General features: G+C 41.5%; 1 protein-coding gene across 1 annotated transcript in view; it reads right to left on the minus strand.

Annotated features, from left to right (window-relative positions):
• The window catches only part of LOC126356120 (aminopeptidase N-like), a 238,540-nt gene that overhangs the window by 145,318 nt on the left and 75,056 nt on the right, over positions 1-18,166 (minus strand). The window contains exon 7 of the mRNA XM_050006821.1: positions 8,145-8,328. Coding sequence (XP_049862778.1) covers positions 8,145-8,328 — 184 coding nt within the window. The remainder of the gene's footprint in view (positions 1-8,144; positions 8,329-18,166) is intronic.

Genomic DNA, 18,166 nt, shown 5'->3' on the forward strand with positions numbered 1-18,166 from the left:
GCATACACTTTCGTTTAAAATATACATATCTGGAACTCAATTCCACTAAGTCGCAAGCACCTAGGAATCCCAGTCAGCAATAGTGTGATGCCAAATTTCTCTTACTAGCGTTAAAAATATAGATATCTGGAACTCAAATTGCACTAAGTCGCAAGCATATACGCTCTAGGAATGCCAGTCAGCTATCATTCGAAATAAAACAGAAATCTAGCATCCTCAATGTACAGTTCCTGTTAACACTTCTCTTTTTACAGTACAGTATTGTTCAAGAAATTGTCTCCAACAAGTGGAAGCCAAGACGTTGGGATCACGGATTTACATCAAACTTTGTACACCTTGAAAGGCCATTAAAACAACGTAATGTGCAAGTAGTAAAGTGCACTAATCTGGCAATGCCGAGAAAATCGCAAGAGAAGTTTTACGCGTCAATTCTGTGGCTGATATATCTGTGAGTAGGCACTGCACGATAGCGTTCATGGTGGTCAGATAGCTATTCTTTGAGCTTAATAAGACAAACTTGTCTGAGGCGACCCTTCGACTCTCGCTCAAACTTCTACATCTACATTTACATCTACATCATACTCCGCAAGTTGCCTAATGGTGTGTGGCGGAGGGTACTTTCGGTACCACTATCTGATCCCACCAACCCTGTTCCACTCGCGAATAGTATGTGGGAAGAATGATTGTCGGTGAGTCTCTGTATTGGCTCTAATTTCTCGAATTTTCACCTCGTAGTCTATACACGAGATGTATATGGGGGGAAGTAATATGTTGTCTGACTCCTCCTGAAAAGTGCTGTCCCGAAATTTCAGTAGTAAACCTCTCCGTGATGCACAACGTATCTCTTGTAACGTCTGCCAGTGGAGTTTGGTATCTCCATTACGTTCTCTCGCCAGCTAAACGATCCCGTGACATAACGCGCCGCTCTTCGTTGGATCTTCTCTATCTCCTCTATCAGTCCAATATGATAGGGATCCCAGACAGATGAACAATACTCAAGAATCGGGCGAACAAGAGCCTTATAAGCCACTTCTTTCGTTGAGTTACATTTCCTTAAGATTCTTCCGATGAATCTGAGTCTGTGTCTGCTTTTCCCACTCTCTGTTTTATATGGTCATGCCACTTACGGTCTCTCTGGATACTTACGCCTAGATATTTTACGGCAGACGTTGTCTCCAGCTGTTTGTCATCAATAGTATAGCTGTAAAGTAGTGGATTTCTTTTACTATGTATGCGCAGTTTGTTACATTCATTTACGTTCAGGGTCAACTGCCAGAGTCTGCACTATTCATCAATTCCCTGCAGGTCGTTCTGAAAATTCTTACTGTCTTCTGGCGTTGCTACTTTGGTATAAAGAACTGCATCATCTGCGAATAGCCTTAAGAGCATCCGACGCCTTCTACTAGATCATTTATATACATTGTGAACAGCAACGGTCCTATCACACTTCCCTGTGGTACTTCGAATATTACTTTTACATCTGTCGATTTAGTTCCGTTAAGAGCGACGTGTTGAGTTCTGTCTGCAAGAAAGTCTTGAATCCAATCGCAGGTCTGCTCCGATACTCCGTGAGCTCGTTTTTTTTTTCATTAAACGGCAGTGCGGGACGGTGTCAAATGCCTTACTGAAATTAAGGAAACGGCATCAGCCTGAGCGCCGTTGTCCACTGCGCTGTGGATCTCATGGAGGAACAAAGCGAGCTGAGTTTCGCAGGAACTCTGTTTGCGGAATTCATGTTGATTTTTTATAAAGGAGCTGTTCATTTTCCAAGAACGTCATAATTATTGAGCATAAAAATGTTCCATAATTCTGCAACAGAGTGACGTTAACGATATAGGTCTATAATTGTATGGATCTGTTATACGATCTTTTTCAAAAACAGGAATGACCTGCGCTTTTTTCCAATCGTTAGGTACCTTCGTTTCTCAAGCGATCTACGATAAATTACTGCTAGAAAGGGGGCAAGTTCTTTCGCATAATCGTTATAGAATCTTATGGGTATCTCATCTGGTCCTGAAGCCTTTCCACTACTAAGCAATTGTAGCTGCTTTTCAATTCCGGGATCGGTTATCTCAATATCTGCCATTTCGACGTTCACACGGCGATTGAAAGGAGGGACAGTGTTGTAGCAAATATATCTTCCTACCTTTCTTAACATACGTTGTAGGACCCGTCGTCATAGATGCTGTCACAGCCTTATGATCACTGATACCTTCATCTATGTTAACTGATTCGATAAGTTTAGGTCTGTTTGTTGCCCTCACAAGTTGGTTCTCTAACTATCTGCTCAAGGTAATTTTCGGACAAGACATTCAGAACAATGCCAAACGATTCTCTGTCTCTGGCACCAGATTTGATGGCATAACACTCCCAATCTATACCTTTCAAGTTGAAGTCATTCCTATTAAAACGGCATGATCAGTAAAATTACTAATGATATTCTACAATCTATGTCTGAAGCGCTCTACAACTACAGACCCTGACCCAGGTGGTCTATAAAAGCACCCGATCACCATTTTTGACCGTATATTCTGAAAAAAGTAGGGGTAAGCTATAGGGAGAGACGGGTCATATACAATATGTTCAACAACCAAGAGGGAATAATAAGAGTGGACGATCAAGAACGAAGTGCTCGTATTAAGAAGGGTGTAAGACAAGGCTGTAGCCTTTCGCCCCTACTCTTCAATCTGTACATCGAGGAAGCAATGATGGAAATAAAAGAAAGGTTCAGGAGTGGAATTAAAATACAAGGTTAAAGGATATCAACGATACGATTCGCTGATGACATTGCTATCCTGAGTGAAAGTGAAGAAGAATTAAATGATCTGCTGAACGGAATGAACAGTCTAATGAGTACACAGTATGGTTTGAGAGTAAATAGGAGAAAGACGAAGGTAATGAGAAGTAGTAGAAATGAGAACAGCGAGAAACTTAACATCAGGATTGATGGTCACGAAGTCAATGAAGTTAGGGAATTCTGCTACCGAGGCAGTAAAATAACCGATGACGGACGGAGCAAGGAGGACATCAAAAGCAGACTCGCTGTGGCAAAAAAGGCATTTCTGGCCAAGAGAAGTCTACTAATATCAAATACCGGCCTTAATTTGAGGAAGAAATTTCTGAGGATGTACGTCTGGAGTACAGCATTGTATGGTAGTGAAACATGGACTGTGGGAAAACCGGAACAGAAGAGAATCGAAGCATTTGAGATGTGGTGCTATAGACGAATGTTCAAACATTAGGTGGACTGATACGGTAAGGAATGAGGAGGTTCTACGCAGAATCGGAGAGGAAAGGAATATGTGGAAAACACTGATAAGGAGAAGGGATAGGATGATAGGACATCTGCTAAGACATGAGGGAATGACTTCCATGGTACTAGAGGGAGCTGGAGAGGGAAAAAACCGTAGAGGAAGACAGAGATTGGAATACGTCAAGCAAATAATTGAGGACGTAGGTTGCAAGTGCTACTCTGAGATGAAGAGGAATTCGTGGCGGGCCGCATCAAACCAGTCAGTAGACTGATGACAAAAAAAAAAAAAAGCTAGCTCTCCTTGTGTCCGCTCAAAACAAACACAGTCCTTAGCCATATCGTACTGTGTATAAAATAGATATGAGGTCTCAAATGGCGCAACTGAGTTTGAAAATATACCAAAGGAGAATAAAGTCACACTAAAAGTTTGTGTGCAGATTTCTTACTGAACTCTGAGACCGCAAGCTAGTAAACAAAAGTAAATTTCTCTACACGGAAAATTTACACTAGGAAGTCGCCCTACACAAGGATATTCAGAAGACTTACGCAAAAACAAAATCTACGATTAATTTTCTAACTAATAGTCTACACAGTAAAATACGCACGTACAGTTCACTTCTTTGCAGAAGCACGTAAACAAAAAACAAAGACTAAATTAATTTACAGTTTGTGACGCAAGTGCTGCTGCTGCTGCTGCTCTGCTGCGCGTCCTCTCGGCTCGGCTGCTGCCGCTACACTTGTTTTTTAAGCTATACTATCGGAAGAAAGAGAAATTTTTCATTAAGTCAACGAGGTGTGTTTTTCCTTAGAGAATCTGAACATTCCCTGTAAATATAGGAAAATTGCATTCATTCGATATAGTAAATGCCGTTTCAGTTTATGTTGATCTTTCCAGGCCAATCTCTCGTCCTTGAAAATTTAATTAAAAATAGTAAACAGACATATAAAATATGAAATCCATTACAATTTCATGAAAATGTCGTCAAACGTCATATAAATTGTGTAATGTGACCAGTGATTACAAATGAGTGGTAGCAGTGTTCTAATCATGGCCTAATCCGTAACCCTTCTTGCTCAGCGCGAGCGCTAACCACTTGATCACAATGGCGTCTTACAGCCAGCCACTTTGCACAGGTACATCAGTTGCATAATAGACGCGTAAAACTTCTCTTGCTATTTTATTGGTATTGTCAGAGTGGTACAACTTACTACTTCGTCATTATGATGTTTTAATAGCCTGCTAATGGTGTACAAAGTCTGAAGTAAATCCGAGATTCCAATGTCGTGGCCTCACCTTGTAAGTTTCTTTCTGATCTGCGTATTTACGACCACATGCCAGCTGCATACGGGGCTCTTGCTCTATCGTTTGCTCAGAGTTATCGTTCCGCCATCTTTTATACTACATAAGTTTGTGGCACTTCCGGTCTAAACGAAATATTCTTTTCACTCACAATGGGCTCTATCTACCCGCCGTAAAAGAGCGTGTTAAACTAGCAAATCTGTAGCGAGAACTGCACAATTGAGCTGCCCACGTCTACAGCCTAAAACAACATGCCAGCATTACCAATAGAGCAGATCGGTTATCCTGTCAAATCCTGCAGTCTTTGTTCCTATCACAGACTCTCGTGATCCATTTATTAATTTATTACACTGTGTGATTAAAGTACCCGAAAAAAACCCAAAACATACGTTATTCATATTAGGTGCATTGTGCTGCCACCTACAGCCGGGTACTCCACGTCAGCGATCTCAGTAGTCATGAGACATCGTGAGAGAGCAGAATGGGGCGCTCCGCGGAACTCACGGACTACGAACGTGGTCAGATGATTGGGTGTCACTTGTGCCATACGTCTGTACGCAAGATTTCAAGACTCCTAATCATCCTTAGGTCCACTGTTTCCGATGTGATAGTGAAGTACAGCACAAAAGCGTACAGACCGACCTAGTCTGTTGGTTGACAGAGACCATCGACAGTTGAAGACGGGCCGTAATGTGCAATAGGCACACATCTATCCAGACCATCACACAGGAATTTCAAACTGCATCAGGATCCATTGCATGTACTATGACAGGCGACAGGTGAGAAAACTTGGATTTCATGGTCGAGCGGCTGCACATAAGCCACACATCATGCCAGTAAATGCCATACGACGTCTTGCTTGATGTAAGGAGCATAGCATTGGACGACTGAACAGTGGAAAAACGTTGTGTGGAGTGACGAATTACGGTACACAATGTGGCGATCCGATGGCAGGATGTGAGTATGACGAATGCCTGGCGAACGTCATCTGCCAGAGTGTGTAGTGCCGTCAGTAAAATTCGGAGGCGGTGGAGTTATGGTATGATCGTGTTTTTCATGGAGAGGGCTTGCACCCCTTGTTGTTTTGCGTGGCACTCTCACAGCACAGGGCTACATTGATGTTTTAAGCACGTTCGTTCTTCCCACTGTTGAAGAGCAATTTGGAGATGGCGATAGTACCTTTCAACAAAGATCGAGCACCTGTTCATAATGCACGGCCAGTGGCGGCGTGGTTATACGACAATAACATCCCTGTAATGTACTGGCCTGTACAGAGTCCTGAGCTGAAACCTATAGAACACCTTTGGGATGTTTTGGAACACCAACTTCGTACCAGGCCTCACCGACCGACATCGATACCTCTCCTCAGTGCAGCACTGCGTGAAGAATGGGCTGCCATTCCCCAAGAAACCTTCCAGCACTTGATTGAACGTATACGTGCGAGAGTGGAAGCTGTCATTAAGGCTAATGGTGGGCTAACGCCATACTGAATTCTAGCACTACCGATGGAGGGCGCCACGGACTTGTAAGTAGTTTTCAGCCAGGTGTCAGGATACTTTTGATCACATAGTGTATTTGTTTATTCTGGTTCCTGTAAGATGTACAACCTAGTCACACATGAGTGACCAAAAGTCACGGAAAGGGGTGTCACATTTCTTGTATCTATGATAATTGTAGTTATTATTAGCAACTGAGGAAAACAGCTGCTGATATTAACTGAATTATTACCGCCTGTCAGTATGATATTTATGATAAAACATAATTGAAGTTATTATTAGCTACTGAGAAAAAAGGCAGCAGTTATTAACAATATTTGATCAGAAGTATCCGGACACCACTGTATTCCGTGGAACTGACCACTAGATCTCACGAGAAGTTGGTCCGTCGCATAAAAAGGAGGCGGGGACTATTGTGTTTCCAGAAGAGAAACAGTAAGAGCAAAATGGGTCGCTAGTGACATCTCAGTGACGCAACTAGCCATTGGATGTCACCTTAGCAACAAATTCACCACGGACTGTTAAACCCATCTAAAGCTGCCCATGTCGACTGTCTATGGTGTGACTGTGAAGTGGAAACGTGAAGAAACGACACATATACCTAAGACCAGCCAGACGTCTGGTATTGACGGACAGGAATTTTCGAACTTCGAGGATTGTGGTTGAAAAAAATCACGTGGAATCAGCTCAGTTGTGTATTACAAAGTGATACCAGCTATCCAGCTAACGCAGTGACTGCGTGTAGGGAGTTTAAAAGAATGGGGTGAACTGGTGGAACAGCTCCTTACAAACCACGCACTTCAGTAGCTAATGCTAAGCCGCGCTTGACGTTGTGTAAAGAGACTCGCCAATGGACAGTGGATTAATGAAAGCGAGTTATTTTGAGTGATGAATCACGCTACACTCTGTGGAAATTCAACTGGAGGACTTGGTATTGGCGAATGCCTTGTGAACGTTATGGCAACATGTGTAGTGCCAACAGCGAAGTCCGGAATGGGTGGTGTTTGTCGTGGTTAGAGAGCGGTCCCTTTATTGCGCTTAGGAAAACGCTAAATGCGGAAAAACATGAACACATTTTACACCAATGCGTACCGCGTACAGTAGAGAAACAGTTCGGAGACAAAACTTCTTGGCAGGTTAAAACTGTGTGTCGGACCGAGACTAGAACTCGGGACCTTTGCCTTTCGTGGGCAAGTGCTCTATCAACCTTTTTTTTTATTTTGTTCGGTATTGTTCCTTTCGTTTGGTCTTGGCGGACGTTATATAACATCCGTTCAAGTTGGTCGTTGATTACTTTGCTCAGTTTCTTTATTACAGAGGACAATCGGCCCTCTGACTGAACATGCTGAACTATCGTGCCGGCAACTGAGCTACCCAAGCAGAACTCATGCCTCGTCCTCATAGCTTTACTCCCGCCAGTACCTCATCTCCTACCTACCAAACTGAAAGAACGTGCCATGAGTCGTGCTTGGGTAGCTCAGTTGGTAGAGCACTTGCCCGCGAAAGGCAAAGGTCCCGCGTTCGAGTCTCGGTCCGGCACACAGTTTTAATCTGCCAAGAAGTTTCACATCCGCGCACACTCTGCAGCAGAGCGAAAACTTCACTCTGGAAGTTCGGAGACGATTGTTTCTCTCAGTATGTCACTGTACCCTGTCATAAAGCAGCATCAGAGGGACAATGATTTGGAGGCAGTAACATTCCTGAAATAGATTGGCGTATTCAGAGCCCCAACATCAATCCTATCTGAAACCTCTGAGATGTGCGTCGAATTCTTCTGAGTCCCAGCGTCCATCATCACTTTCTCTGGTTTCCACTCTTGAGGAAGAATGGCCCTCCATTCGCCCACGAACATTTAGGCAAATCATTGGAAGAGTCCTAACCATAGTCAATGTCGTCATATTATTATCCACTGATAGGTGTCCGTATATTTTTGATCAGATAATGCATATTTTCATACTTATTCGGTAAGGTCAGAGACACTCAAAACTCGAAATAGGCTACTTGTATTAATATACGTATCACCGACATAAGGGCACGCATTTAGTTTTTCGCTGAGCAGAAACTGTAAGATGAACCATTTTTGTTGTCAACTTACGACTGCAGAACCGAAGCTTTCGAAGAACGTGGCGAAACCTTCACTAAGCCAAAGCACGGACCACCAGTTGGGGCTGACCAGGTTGCCGAACCACTGATGAGACACCTCGTGCTGGATGACGGTCAGCACCCGTTCCTTAGCCGCCTCCGAGGTGTAGTTGTCCAGAGCCAGAAGGTACCCCTGTCTGTACAAATAATTTAATGGCTTTCAAGGCATTGCTGAGACAAATGTGAAGTATGTGTGCTTGAAAACATGGTGCTTAGGTACTAGGCATTTTTTCATAGCCACATCACATATTGCGTACTGCTATGGGGCAATACCTCTCAAGCAAAAAGAGTGTTTTAAGTGGCAGATGAAGGCAGGGAAATGTATAGCAGGTTTTTAAAAAACGGTGTGCCCTGTAAAGCACTTTTTAAGAAAGTGAATGTAATGACTGTCTCATCACTGTTCAGTCTACACAAAAGAATATCAGGAGAGCTGCATATAAAGGCAATCATTTTGTTATTTTAATTCATGTACAAATAAATTGTTGACAAAGACGCATCATTGCTGTGTATAGCTTATTAAAAGTCTTCAGGAATGTTGTGCAAAATTGGCTTATAAAGATTATGCAAAAAAAAGAAAAACCTCAAGTTTTAACTTCTACTCTTTGTTGTGTTTGTACCTATATCAGTAGCTTTTAATTTATATCTATTACTGTGTTACAATGTTGTTGTTATTGTGGTCTTCAGTCCTGAGACTGGTTTGATGCTGCTCTCCATGCTACTCTATTCTGTGCAAGCTGCTTCATCTCCCAGTACCTACTGCAACCTACATCCTTCTGAATCTGCTTAGTGTATTCATGTCTTGGTCCCCCTTACGATTTTTACCATCCACGCTGCATTCCAATACTAAATTAGTGATCCGTTGATGCCTCAGAACATGCCCTACCAATCGATCCCTTTTTCTATTCAAGTTGTGCCACAAATTTTTCTTCTCCCCAATTCTATTGAATAGCTTCTCATTAGTTACATGGTCTACCCATCTAATCTTCAGTATTCTTCTGTAGCACCACATTTCGAAAGCTTCTGTGCTCTTCTTGTCTAGACTATTTATCGCCCATGTTTCACTTCCATACAAGGCTAAACTCCATACAAATACTTTCAGAAAAGACTTCCTGACACTTAAATCTATACTCGATGTTAATAAACTTCTCTTCTTCAGACACGCTTTCCTTTTCTTTGCCAGTCTACATTTTATATCCTCACTACTTCGATCATCATCAGTTATTCTGCTGCCTAAACAGCAAAACTCATTTACTACTTTGAGTGCCTCATTTCCTAATCTAATTCTCTCAGCGTCATCTGATTTAATTCAACTACATTCCATTATCGTCGTTTTGATTTTGTTGATCTTTGTCTTATATCCTCGTTTTTCAAGACACTGTCCATTCCGTTCAACTGCTCTTCCAGGTCCTTTGCGTCTCTGACAGAATTACAGTGTCACTGGCGAACCTCAAAGTTTTTATTTCCTCTCCATGGATTTTCATTTCTACTCCGAATGTTTCTTTTGTTTTCTTTACTGCTTGCTCTATGTACAGATTGAATAACATCGGGAATAGGCTACAACCCTGTCTCATTCCTTACCCAACCACTGCTTCCCTTTCATGCCCCTCGACTCTAATAACTGCCATCTGGTTTCTGTACAAATTGTAAATAGCCTTTCGCTCCCTGTATTTTACCGCTGCCACCTTCAGAATTTAAAAGAGAGTATTCCATTCAACATTTTCAAAAGCTTTCTCTAAGTCTATAAATGCTAGAAACGTAGGTTTGCCTTTCCTTAATCTAAAATAAGTCGTATGCTCAGTATTGCCTCACGTGTTCCAACATTTCTACGGAATCCAAACTGATCTTCCCCGAGGTCGGCTTCTACCAGTTTTTTTATTCGTCTGTAAAGAATACGTGTTAGTATTTTGCAGCCGTGGCTTATTAAACTAATAGTTCGGTAATTTTCACATCTGTCAACACATGCTTTCTTTGGAATTGGAATTATTATATTCTTCTTGAAGTCTGGGGGTATTTTGCCTGTCTCATGCATCTTACTCACCAGATGGTAGAGTTTTGTCAGGTCTGGCTATCAGTACTCCTAATGGAATGTTGTCTACTCCCGGGGCCTTGTTTCTACTTAGAGCTTTCAGTGCCCTGTCAAACTCTTCACGTAGTATCATATCTGCCATTCCATCTTCATCTACATGCTCTTCCATTTCCATAATATTGTCCTCAAGTACATCGTCCTTATATATACCCTCTATATACTCCTTCCACCTTTCTGCTTTCCCTTCTTTGCTTAGAACTGGCCTTCCATCTGAGCTTTTGATGTTCATACAAGAGTTTCTCTTTTCTCCGAAGGTCTCTTTAATTTTCCTGTAGGCAGTATCTATCTTACCCCTAGTGAGTTAAGCCTCTACATCCTTACATTTATCCTCTAGACATCCCTGCATAGCCATTTTGCACTTTCTGTTGATCTCATTTTTGAGGCGTTTGTATTCCTTTTTGCCTGTTTCATTTACTGCATTTTTATATTTTCTCCTTTCATCAATTAAATTCAACATTTCTTTTGCTACCCAAGGATTTCTACTAGCCCTCGTCTTTTTACCTACTTGATCCTCTGCTGCCTTCACTATTTCATCTCTCAAAGCTATCCGTTCTTCATCTACTTTGTTTCTTTCCCCCAGTCTTGTCAATCGTTCCCTAATGATCTCCCTGAAACTCTCTACAACTTCTGGTTCTGTCAGCTTATCCAGGTCCCATCTCATTAAATTCCCACCTTTTTGCAGTTTATTGAGTTTTAATCTATAGTTCATAAACAACAGATTGTGGTCAAAGTTCTTATGATCTCTAAAGTAACTTTACTGGAAAGTTTGCGGGCGGCAGCTGTTACCATCAGACTGAGGGTGATTGATGAGTACAGAGTAATGGGATCTGGTGTAAAATCTGTTTTTGCGTTGGTGTCTCTACATCAATCTCAAATAACAAAATTCATTTATAAGATGAAACTTCGATAGCTGGCTCTTTACAGTGGTAAAATTTACAGGTACAACTGAAATTAATTTATGTGGCAGCAAAAATTAAACTACTTGAAACGTTAATTATTATTAATTTACAAGTTAACAAAACCTAAACTGCACAACTCACCTCAGCACTGAAGATAGGAAATAGGAGTAATCGGCTGAACTACAGGCGCATATCGCTAAAGTCGATTTGCGGTGGGACTTAAGAAAAATGTGCTCGAATGTTATGGGTTACCACGCAAATAAAAATTTATTGACAAATAGCCAACACGGGTTCAGAAAACATCGTCCTTGTGTAACTCAAATAGCTTTTTGTTCTCACGGAGTAATGAATGCTATCGAGAAGGGGCGTCAAATTGAAACCATGTTTCTAGATTTCCAAAAGGCTTTTGACACTGTTCCTCCCAAGCGACTTCTAATCAAATTGCGAGCCTATGGAGTATTGTCTCAGTTGTGTGACTGGAATCGTGATTTCCTGTCAGATAGGTTACAATTCGTAGTAATTCATCGAATAAAACAGTAGTATCGGGTGTTCTCCAACGAAGTGTTGTAGGTCCTCTGCTGTTGCTGTTACTGATATACATAAACGGATTAGGAGACAGTACGAGTAGCCCTCTTAGATTGTTTGCAGATGATGCTGTCATTTAACGTCTTACAGAGTCATCAGATGATCAAAACAAATTGCAAACCCATTTAGACAAAGTACCTGTGTGGTGCGAAGAGACTTTAAATAATGAAAAGAGCGAAGACATTCACATGAGTACTAAAACGAACAGGATAAAACACACAAATCTAAAGGATTTAAATTTTACTAAATACTCAGGGATTACAACTATGAGTAACTTAAATTGGAGCCAACACATAGATAATGTAGTGGAGAAAGCAAACCAAAGACTGCGGTTTATTGATAGAACACTTAGAAAATGCAACAGGTCTACTAAAGAGGCCGTTTACACTTCGCTTGTCCGCCCTCTTCCTGAGTATTGCTGTGCGCTGTGGGACCTGCATAAGATAGTGGGCACCGAGAAAGTTCAAAGAAGAGCATCTTGTTTTGTACTGTCGCGAAATAGGGCCGAGAGTGGTACGGACATTGTGCGCGAAATGGGGTGGTAATCATTCAAACAAAGGCGTTTTTCATGGCGGCAGGATCTTCTCATGAAATTTGAATCACCAACTTTGTCCTCAGAGGGTGACAATATTTTATTGACGCCATGTACATACGGAGGAAGGATCATTAAACAAAAACAGCTCGCTGTTCAAGAGTGGAAAAGTAGAGAAATCATTGGAAAGTGGTTCGATGAACGCTCTGCCAGGTCATTGTAGATTGCAGGGTAATATTATAGATGAGACTTAAATTTATGACTTTATTTTATTTGTTCCTAGACATTTAGCAGAGGTTAATAAAAACGAATAAACCCTACACGATATTCCAGTAAGTTCTTTAAATTTCCGGTGATGACAAGAAAATTGTATGCAAGGGCTTTTGGAAAACAATGAAGGTCGTCTTCTGGATGGCTGGGTGGTTATATGTCAAGCTAGGAAAATCAAAGGCGGCGATTCGGTCACTGTTCGTAGTAGGGTTTTTGTCTATGACTTATCAATTGTTTAAATTCTGTAAGTCTTTGATAATGTGAAAAATATCGAGTTGCACCGTGATTCGGAGTCCACGTCGAACTGTAGGTCCCCTCCAACTGACTGGATAAGTCACTTCAGAGGGCGGAGAAAGGCGAAGGCACCTCCAACAGAACCAAATTTGGTAAAGTACTGTGGTAATCAAACCAACTAACCCGCCGTTATAGGTGTCACTGACTGTATCTGCGTGAAATCTATTTTTTCAGATCTTCAGAATTTTGAAAGTCACATCATCCTATAACTTCTAATCAGCACTTGCCACATGATCCTTTCCTCACCGAGTCTGTGACGTATCTCATTTTTTGCCTTATCAGTCAATTTAATTTACATATCTGTCGCAAGCTAATGCCGATTTTTGATACTAGAAGACTTCTTTTAAGGAGGAATGCTCTGTTTGACAGTGCTAGTCTATTTATTATGCACTCTTCCTCATCTGTCAAGTGTTATTTCGCTTCCAAGGTTGCAGAATTCTTTTACTGGGTCTATTGCATGGTTCGCACTTCAGATGTTAAGTTTGTGAATAATATACACTGCCCTCTTAAATTTGGAAACACCGTGCTGCGTATTAAAAAGGAGAAAATGGACGTGAACTATGTGAGTTATTAGTTAGAATACGTAAAAGCAAGCTCAAATGAAGGTTAATAATGACACGTACGGTATTGTACACTTAATTATTGTAGATATACATACATATTGGAACATTCTAGTATTGCTCCGTTTTATGTAAACCGTCGTTACCTGTCCAAGCAGTTCTACTAAACAAGCCAGGTAGCGCGAATAGGCCGCATGGCTATGTAGAGGTACGATGTTTACATTTCTGTTCACTTGTACTTGCATTTGCATAGAGGTATAACACGCCGCGAAAGTAATTGAAAATGGCTCCAAAGTGCCAGATTCCTTATGAATCACGGGTAATGATAATCACTTTGCACCAAGAAGGCAACAGTGTCCGACAAATAGCAGAGAAACTGATGTTTCCCATCAGCGGAGTTGTCAAAACCATACACCGGCATCGAGAAACAGGTTCCTATGGAGATCGACCTCGCTCAGGAGCATCCAGGAAAATATCAGAATGCCTGAAAAAGTATTTGGTAGGGACTAGTAAACATAACAGATGACTGCTGAACTAAACGCAACGAGGGATACACAGGTGAGCGAGTCAACTGTGGGACGACGCCTGGCAGACAACAACCTCCGAGATTATGTAGCAACAAGGAAACCACTGTTGCGCCCTGTTAACAAGAAGAAAAGGCTTCAGTGGTCTAAGACAGACCAACCATGGACAGCGGGGGATTGGAAAAGAGTCTTATTCACTGATGAATCCAAGTTCGAAATATCTGAAAGTAAACGCCGTCAATTTGTACACCGTTTACCCCATTAACGCTTGAATACTCAATGCGTAATTCCAACTTTAAAGCATGGAGGGGGTTCTGTGATGGTATGGAGATCCTTTGGAGGGAATAAAGTCGGACATTTGGTGAAAAAAGATGGAAAACTGAACCAAAAGGATTATTACGCCGTTCTTCAGTGACGTGCTAAGATATTTGGTTTACGTCTGATTGGGAAAGGGTTTGTGTTGGAACAAGACAACGACCCGAAACATACGTCTCGCTTGTGTCAGAACTATGTGAAGTCTCTAGAGGTTCGTAAAATATTGAAAAACATGGAATGGCCGCCCCAATCCCCTGATTGTAACCCAATCGAGCTGCTATGGGATGAATTGGACAGGAGGATCCTAAAACAGGAAATCATGAGTGGGTCACAATTGTTGGAGGTCCTGCAGCAAGAATGGAGATTAATTCCAACTGAAACCTTGGCAAAACTGACGCAGCGCATGGCGAGAGAGTGCAAGGCAGTGATGAAAGCAAAGGGTGGCTATTTTGAGGAATTAAAAATATAATTGTTGCATTTTCCTGTGTATTATTTTAGCTTAATAAACATTTGGAAAACAACAAAATGCATTTTATACTGAATTGCCTTTCCATTGTCTATAATAGCTAGGTGTTGCCAAACTTATGGAGGGTAGTGTGATTTATGCTGTTCCTCAATACTTTCGTCTTTCTTTAATATACCGTTAATCCATATTCTGTGTTCAGTTCATTCCATAAAACAGATTCCGTAATTTTTACCTACTATTATAGAGGACAGCAATGCCATTTGCTAAGCTTATCACTGATATATTTTCACCCTGAATTTCAGTCAAACTTCTGAAACTTTCTTTTATTTCCTTAATTGCTTCTTCGTTAAACAAGTTGAAGAACAGAGTAGACAGACTGCATCCTCGCCTTATTATCTTTCTCAAACCGAGCTTTCCTCTTTTGGCCTTCCATTCTTATTGATTCCTCTTGATTCTCGTACATGTTTTATTGTTGTATATTACCTGTCTTTACCTACAATTTATACCTATGTTTCTGTTAATTTCGACCACCTTGCAACATTTGACAGTCTCGATTGCTTTTTCCGTCAGATAATTCTGTGAATGTGTCTTGTCCTCATTATCAAGCGCAACGTCAGAGCTGCCTCTTTGGTGGCTTTCCCATTTATAAAGCTTCATTGATCTTCATCTAACAGATCCTCGGTTTCTTTAATTCTCTTGCATATCATTATGGCCAGCAACTCGGATGCAAGACATGTCAAGCTGATTATGGGATAGTTCTCGCGTTTATCTGCCCTAGCTGTCTCTGGAAATGTGTGGATGGTATACTTCCATATGTCTGATGCTATGTCATCCGTATCACAATTTCAAGACACTAACTTGATTAATTGTTTGGTTGCACCTTTACGAATTATTTAAGAAATTCGGAAGGTATTTTATCTGCCATTTTTTGCATTGTTTGATCATAATTCTTACACATCTCTTACTGTAACACTGGGTTCCTTGTGCTATTTATCTCGAGACCCATTTCATATTATATCAATCAGTTCTTCGTCTCCGTAGACGTCCTTAGTGTATAGATTCCACAAACGTGTTCTCACCTCTCGGTTTAAGAATGGTATACCTGTTGCACTCTTAATGTTGACGCTTTAGCTTTTACGTTCTCCAGAAGCTATTTTGTCCTTTCTAGGTCCTGGATCTGTCCATCCAAAGACCGTTTTCATTTTGATTTCTTCACATTTTTCCCGTAGCCAGTTTTCTTTTGCATCTCCGTACTTCCTCTTAATTGTATTCTAAAATGATGAACACTGAGACGACAAAAGTAATAGAACAGCAATATGCACATTTACAGATGGCGGTAGTATCGCATGCACAAGGTATAGAAGGGAAGTCCACAGGCGGAGCTGTCATTTATACTTAGGTGATACCTTTGAAAAGGTTTCCAACGTGATAATGGCCGCACGACGCGAATGAACAGACTTTTAACGAGGAATGGTAGTTGGAGTAAGACCCAAAGGACACTCCATTTCGGAGATCGTTAGGCTACTCAATATTCTCGGAGATCCACGGTGTCAAGAGTGTTCCGAGAATGACATATTTCAAACATTACCTGTCACTGCCGGCCTCTGGTGGCCGAACGGTTCTAGGCGCTTCAGTCTGGAACCGCGCGACCGCTACGTCGCAGGTTCGAATCCTGCTTCGGGCATGGATGTGTGTGCAGTCCTAGTTAGGTTTAAGTAGTTCTAAGTTCTAGGGGACTGATGACCTAAGATGTTAAGTCCCATAGTGCTCAGAGCCATTTGAACCATTTTTTGAACCTGTCACTAAGGTTAACGCACTGGCCGATGGCCTTCGCTTAGCGATCAAGATCAGGTCGTTTGCTCAGAGTTGTCAGTGCTAACAGACAGGCAGCATTGCATGAAATAACAGCAGAGCTAAAGTGGGACGTACAAAAAACGTATCCGTTTGGGCAGAGCGCTGAAAATTTGCTTTAATGGGTTATTGCAGCAAATTACCGACGCAAATGCCTTTGCTGACAGCATGACATCGCCTTCAGCGACTCTCCTGAACTCGTGACCGAATCGGTTGGACCCTGGACGACGGAAAACCGTGCCTTGTCAAATGATTGCCAATTTTACTTGGTAAGTGGTGAATGTCGTGCAGAGCCCACAAAGCCACCGGACCCTAGTTGACAACAAGGCACTGTGAAAGCTGGTGTTAGACCCATAATGGTGGGGGAAGAGTTTACATGGAATGGTCTGGGTCCTCTGGTCCAACTGAAACGATCATCGACTGGAAAAGCTTATGTTTGGCAGCTATTCCAGGACTTCATGTTCCCAAACAACAAATGAATTTGTATGAATGACAATGCACCGTGTTACCTGGCCACAGCCGATGGCGATTGGTTTGAAGAACATTCTGGACAATTCGAGCGAATGATTTAGCCATCCAGATCACCCGACATGAATCCCATTGAATCCCAGTTAGTTCAAAAAATCCTACAGCCCCAGCACTTTCGCAATTATGGATGGCTACAGAGGCAGCAAGGTTCAATATTTCTGCAGAGAACTTCCAACGGCTTGTTGCATCCACGCCACGTCCAGTTGTTGCACAACGACGGACATAGGGAGGTCGGACGTGATATTAGGAGATTGTGTATATTGCAGTTCTGCTCTCTTTTTCTAGACTTTTTTTTCGTATTTTCTTCTTTCGCCAATGAATTGAAGTGTTTCTTTTGTTGACGAAAGTTTCTTCACAGTTTCTTTTAGCTGCATTTGTATGTCGAACTTTTGTGATTATCCTTCCTAGTGACGCCCATTCCCCCTAAACTGAACTTCCTATCGTGGTATTCAATTTAGCATGTACATCCGCAGAGAAGTTCGAACGCTCGTCCCATTTCTCAATACTGTAGTTGTACGTTGTTTGTCCCCGATTGTTCAAATTTCAGCCCACTCTTCTCCGTTATTAAACTGTGACCTAAGTCTATACTTGCTTTTGTGTACGCCTTACAATCCATTATATACCGTACGTCTCCCAGTTTTTTCGAAGTATATCTCCTCCTTTAGTGATTTTTGAACAATGTATTTACTACTACCAGCTGAAATTTATTAGCGTGACTAATAATAATACACCTAAAGAAAGTTTATCTCATGAGAGCTATTTCTGCAAATGATGACATAGATGTAGTTGTTGATAATGATAACTGTCAGCTGAACAAAATCTCGATGTCGTAAGACATTTGCTTCATTTAATTTTCATTTTATTTTCTGGTTGGTATAGTAAGTCTGCTTGAACAAGCGAGACAGTCGGACTACGAGTCCGTCATAGCTGCCACTGATCCTTGAATGCGAAAGAGAGAGAGAAAATCTTGGACTAAGAAAGCACATATATTCCATATTTTCAGATAATATTATAGTTTTAGGGACTTAATATCTAAATATGTCTTACTTCAATGTCATTGCACTG

Source organism: Schistocerca gregaria, chromosome 3 (genome assembly GCF_023897955.1).
Source record: "Schistocerca gregaria isolate iqSchGreg1 chromosome 3, iqSchGreg1.2, whole genome shotgun sequence".
Taxonomy (NCBI): domain Eukaryota; kingdom Metazoa; phylum Arthropoda; class Insecta; order Orthoptera; family Acrididae; genus Schistocerca; species Schistocerca gregaria.